This window comes from Squalius cephalus, assembly GCF_949319135.1.
Source record: "Squalius cephalus genome assembly, chromosome: 10".
NCBI classification, from domain to species: Eukaryota; Metazoa; Chordata; class Actinopteri; order Cypriniformes; family Leuciscidae; genus Squalius; species Squalius cephalus.
Genome location: NC_137131.1, coordinates 43,912,191 through 43,918,347, shown reverse-complemented (window position 1 = coordinate 43,918,347; position 6,157 = coordinate 43,912,191). Strand labels below are relative to the sequence as shown.

The 6,157-nt window shown below is 36.7% G+C and overlaps 2 protein-coding genes across 7 annotated transcripts in view; one reads left to right on the top strand and one right to left on the bottom strand.

The window, feature by feature from the left end:
* The window catches only part of rbfox2 (RNA binding fox-1 homolog 2), a 50,799-nt gene extending 47,949 nt beyond the window's left edge, over window positions 1-2,850 (top strand). For all 6 annotated transcript variants that reach the window (XR_013822473.1, XM_079883011.1, XM_079883010.1 and 3 more), the window contains 2 exons: window positions 333-423; window positions 692-2,850. Coding sequence is in view for 5 of the 6 variants with exons in the window: in XM_079883011.1 (XP_079739137.1) it covers window positions 333-423; window positions 692-736 (136 nt within the window). In the remaining variant the exon portion in view is untranslated. The remainder of the gene's footprint in view (window positions 1-332; window positions 424-691) is intronic.
* LOC307165431 (G-protein coupled receptor 4-like) overlaps window positions 1-6,157 on the bottom strand; it is a 706,289-nt gene that overhangs the window by 66,800 nt on the left and 633,332 nt on the right. The window lies entirely within an intron of this gene.

The window sequence follows — 6,157 nt, the reverse complement described above, 5'->3', positions numbered from 1 at the left end:
ACGCTTTTAGTCCAAGGCGATAACATTAGCATTAGCAAGAAACTCCTCTGTAGGGTTAAAGGAATTAAATCATTAAAGGATTTAAAATAATAAATGCTAAATGTTTTTCGTCTTGTCACCTTTTACCAGTTATGAATCATGTAAATGATTCAGCCAATATTTTCAATATAAAATGGCAGATTTTGACACAAATAGTTTTTATCACTGTTGGACGTTTGAACTGGTCTAATTTTTCATCAATCACATGATCACCTCAGTGTCTATGGTGGTTATGGCCCTGATTTTGAGTTGTAATCATGTTTTTTGTCTCTGAAATCTGTGTGTGTGTCCAGCTACGGGCGTGTGTATGCGGCGGATCCGTACGCGGCAGCATTAGCGACTCCCGCGGCAGCGGCGGCAGCGGCGTATGGAGTCGGAGCGATGGTGAGAGATACCCTTCTTTATAAAACGGATAGTTCCGGTCCTTGATTCTGATTGGTTGAGCCGCGTTCGTGAGCCGTGGTGTTTATTTTATGAATAAAATAAATGTTAAAATGAATATATTTATGGAGTAACCGTTTTATAAAAGCAATAAGCCCCTTGAAGCCGTGTTTTACAGTGGATTTAGAACTGTTCTTGCTTTAGTGTCCATCACACTCTCTAGTTTCTCAGTTTCTCGCTCGCAGGTCTCTAACCAATCTCTCTTCCACAGGCCACTCTCTACAGAGGAGGATACAGCCGGTTTTCGCCATATTAAACACCTTTAATACACTTCCAGATTTCCGGTCTCTCTGATACTTCACCAACAGCTGCTGACCTCGGAGGGAAAAACCTAATCACACTTTTGGACAAAAAAAAACAAAAAAAAAGAAGCATAACGCGTCTGTTACGAACTTTGAAAAAGGAATGCAACTCTAAATCAGTTCAAAGAAGGTGGATTTTTTTTTTTTTTTTAAGGAAACCTGACATCATTGAACACTAAATTGTAACAGATCTCTGACTGAAACTGCTTGACTGAGAAGCTCAAATCATTTCTTCCTTCGGCTCGTCTTTCTGCACATATGCATGCAGTAACGGCTCTAGACTGCCTCTAGTGGCCATTGAACTACATGTGCACAGAGCGTCAGGACCGCAGTGAAGTTCGTGTCACCCTTCACTGTTTCACACTACAATAATGATCAATATTCTTTAAGAAATATAGACATTCATCCGGACCGCTCTCGGTTTTAAGGATCATCTTGAAATATGTGGATCCCATCAGCTCTGTACGGGAGGACGATGCTATTATCCCAAATACAGCAACATGATGAGAGACTACATCATGCTTTTCCTTTCTTTGGAAAGATCATGGATGAAAGGAAACTCCCACCGCTGTTACGAATCACTGCAGTGTGACGCACACGACCGGGACGATGTGTCATAATAATCCGTCTTGCTGAAAGCTTTGTGTTCTTTAAACAGTACCTCCGTTCAGACCATTTTCAAGAGGCGTACCTTTAAAATTAAATAGTCATTATATGCAAGTAAACTAGAATAGACACAAAATTTTACCAAACATTATTATTATTATTATTATTATTATTAATTATTATCGTCATTAGTTTCTCATGGTTGTGTGTTGGCTTTGATGAAGGGCAGGACATCATCTGAATCCACATTAATACACAAAAAGACGGCATAATGACTATAGCAAGTATTTAAATTATGCTATGAAATACAATACTTTTCTTTTTTTTTTCTTTTTTTTGATTTTGGGATTGAAAAGCCCTTCTTGTGGAATATCGACGGAAGGTCTTTTATTAGCATAGTTTTGTAAAATATGCAAGTTTCAGCCCAACTTTCTGAGAAGCGGATTAAAAAATGTCGGTTTTTAAAGGAAAACTACATAGTATTTTTTTTTTTTGTCTTGCAGAGTGTGTCCTCTTTCCCTTTAGTATATTGGTATTTTGCTTTCTTTGAATTTTGGTTCCAAAGAAGAGTCAAGCACATTTTTGATTTGTGTGTGTAAACATATTTGTAATTCTATTGTTTGGTTTCTTTTTCTTTTTTTTTTATCAATAGGTTTTTGATATTGTTTGAAGTGGCTCGTTAATTATTTCAAAATGGCTGGAGATGGAATTGCAGAATCCTCTTATTGCAAACCAAGACCACAGCGGTTTCTTTATCTGTGAAAACACATGCATTTCTTTTTTTTTTTTTGCAGGACGTGCGTTCAGTAGATTCTAGGTGCATGTAATTGTAATCGGGTCCAGGACTGAAAACGTTTTGCCATTTTAAAGTTTCGGAGTTGATTTCACTTCAGCTGTGTTGTGTGTATGAGGGGTTGAGTTTCATCGACACTAAGAGAATGAAAAACTGAACACTAAACCAGACAGCTTTCTTTAGTTTTTGTTTTTTTATGTTTAAATGGTACTTGCAGTCTATGCATACACTTTACACAGTATTATAAGAGATTAAAATATCTCAGTACCTACATTCTGATCTTCTGGCTTTTAAAGATGCTATTGGAAAAGATACGGCGGATTTGCTTGTTTCTCTTTCTCTGTCCCTTGTACGTTTCTCCTGTAGCGCCGAGAGCTCGGAGATCTTTGATACGAGGAGACTGAATTCTTGCATGACGTTTGTCTTCTGATGATGGAGTGAAAGTCTGAAATCCCCTCCATTCGTGCAGTAAAGGATTAAAGATGGCGTCTCTTTTATTCTCCATTCTCGCACCTTATGAATATGATACCTGTTCCACATACTCTCCTTTGGTTTACAGTGTAACCGTGTTTTTGAGTTGAACTATTTCTCTCTCTCTCTGCATATTCTGATTCCATTTGTGATGTAATTTGTATCTGAATGTCCATATAAACTGTTTTTTTTAAACAATCACTCGATGGGTCTTTGATTTCAGTTGATTAATTGTAGATGGCTTAAGGAGAGGTTATCAAATATAATATAGGTGAATATTGTGAACGGCTACATCTACAGTATGTTATTACGGTGCTTATATTGATGTTAAAGCTCTCGGTGAATGAAAGTGGCAGCGCATTTTTCACATTTTTTTTTTTTTCAAAAGCAGAAGTCGTCATAGTTGGGTGAACTTCTATAGCGGTGAATAAGAGAATTCATTAAATATATATTTTGTGATCCCATTTGCTCAAACAGCAGAAGAAAAACTTTCACAAACAGAGAGATTGATAACGGCAGTCAGAAGAGAGAAAATGAATGAATGAATGAATGAATGAATGAGGCATTTATATAGCGCTTTCATATGTACTACTGTACACCCAAAGCACTTTACAATCATATCAGGGGTCTCTCCTCAACCACCACCAGTGTGCAGCATCCACTTGGATGATGCGACGGCAGCCACAGAACAACGGCGCCAGTGCGCTCACCACACACCAGCTATAGGTGGAGAGAGGAGAGAGAGTGATAGAGCCAATTCAATGTAAGGGGATTATTAGGAGGCCATGATTGGTAAGGGCCAATGTGTGGAATGTGGCCAGGACACCGGGGTTACACCCCTACTCTTTACGAGAAATGCCATGGGATTTTTAATGACCACAGAGAGTCAGGACCTCGGTTTTACGTCTCATCCGAAGGACGGTGCTCTTTGACAGTATAGTGTCCCCGTCACTACACTGGGGCGTTAGGACCCACACAGACCACAGGGTGAGCACCCCCTGCTGGCCTCACTAACACCTCTTCCAGCAGCAACCTGGTTTTTCTCAGGAGGTCTCCCATCCAGGTACTAACCAGGCTCAGCCCTGCTTAGCTTCAGTGGGCAACCAGTCTTGGGCTACAGGGTGATATGGCTGCTGGCCAGATGTCGACTTTACCGTCACTCCTACAGCAGCATTAACTAGTTTAGTTTTTTGTTGTAATTTTATGCAAAGATAATATAATACAAAGTGAAGTGTTATAAATATACACATTAAAAAAAAATGAAAATATATAAAAGGTTCCCACTGAATATTAAGTGTCCTTAAGGACTGTCAATAAGTGCAATGTACTTACTGTATTCATATTGTATTGCAAACCACTTTTTCTGCTATTGAGATGAGATACGGGTAAGGGTAGGGACAGGTTTGGTGGTTTTGGTAGGTTTAAGGGATGGATCAACAGTGTAATTCTAGATGTAATGACATGCAGGTTTTTTTAAAAGTAGAAATACAATGTAAAAACATGTATGTACAATAAGTGCATTGTATCTAATTATTAATTGAAATGTTAGTACATAGTACTTAAGGACACTTAATATAAAGTGGGACCTAAAAAACTTTGCAGCAAGGCCGTAGGTTTGATTTTGAGATTGGTGGGGACATAAACACATTTTAGCATTTGTGAAAGACTTTTGCATAAACTCATAATCTCAGATCAATGAGGCCTGTGATCAATCAAATCCAAAAAGAAATACAAAACCTGTGCTAAATGAAAGAAAAGAAATGGACAAAAGACTGAATCTGATATTTGGCAATAACAGCATAACTAAAGATTTATAAACAATCTTTTCTGTAGGTCGGTCACTTTAACAAGGTGGAAACATTCCCAAAACTTAAATCATTATTATTTTTTGAGAAAGTTGTTATACTGGCTAATTCAGTAAACTTGAGTGTAATGCGATAACATTAACTAGTATATTTGGGGGAAATAAAATCCTCTTTTATAGGAGGAAAACGATCCCAGCATGAGGGAATGTTGTGCTATACGTTTATTCTTTTTACTTTAACTTCTCAGGTAATGCCAATGACGTGACCAGTTTCAGATGAGGCCAAAATTACAACAGCAGTGGTTACACATTAATATATTTTAATTGTTTGATCAAAATTGTTGCGAGGGACAATTCAGCAGTTGCTGGATATTGGTAGTAGGCATGTGATGTATCAAATTTTCACATCACGATAATTAATGAAGCTTTTATCACTATTAATTAAGTTACAAAAAAGTGTTTTTAAATGAACATTTAAATGCAATAAAACTACACAAAAAAATTTATAAAATAAAATGTTTCATGATTAAAGTGCAAAAGAGCTATAAAGAACAATAGGTAACACTTTACAATAAGGTCTCATTAGTTAATGTTAGTTAATGTATTAACTAACAATGAGCAATAGCTACTTTTGTTTATTGAAAGCCGCTGACTGACAGCTGTATTTGTCTATTTACTGTCTTTATTGTGTCTATGGACAGTAACAGGACAGAGTTTTCTCTTTTTCATCACCACTAGGCTTGGGCAAACAAAGTGCAAGAATTTACATTCAAATCTTTATTTGACTTTTATAATGTGAGTAAATCTCATGAAAAGTCAGATCAAATAATTTCTTAATTTCATACGTAGTTCAGGTGTTGTTTTTGAACACTAGACTTTCCTGTGTTATCTCAAGGAAATCAGTCTGAAACAGCTTTACTGTCAGCAGCTCTTGAGAATAGTGCAATTTTACTTTATCCATTGTAAATCGCTGTTTGTCTGTAATAGCAATCAGAAAGAAGCGGTTCTGCACACTAGCATCTGTTCTTTTTTCCACACAAGAAACCTAAATTGAGTGTTCCGTTCGAAATTATGGAAGGAAAGTAAGTTAGCTTAGTATAAAAACAAATGAAGTCAATGGAAAGACTCATTGAAGATACACTAACAAATATGTAAACTTTTAAACAAGGAAGTAAACTTCCCTTGTCCACTTGACGAAGTTGAATGCATTTCAAAATAACGGTGTGGACTCTATGTGTGGACTTAAAGTGAACCAGAAAGGGAACCTGTGCATTGCGCATGTCCACACTTCCACCTTCGACAACATCTGTCAGATCAGCACAAGCTCTTGCACCCAAAATTTTATCCAGGTTGTCGTATAAGGGACAGGAATCCTTCATTTCAGTGGAATCCCCACTTCAACGCATTTTGTCGTAGTTTTTTTCTTTTTTTTTTTTTCTTTTATGCAGCTTTGTAGCGCTGTTCTGTTATTGCCTCTTTTATGGTTGTGCGATATGGCAAAAATATCATATCACAATTTTTTTCAGTAAAATCACAATTCATTATTTTATCACGATTTTTTGATTACGATGCTGTTTTTTACTATTTTGCAAGTCACAAAGCAGTACAGCCAAACAAAGTTTCCTATTTTAAAACCTTGATTTTCCTTTTTTAAAAAAGAGAAGTATAATATAATTTGCAAAATATAACAGAAAAAAGAAA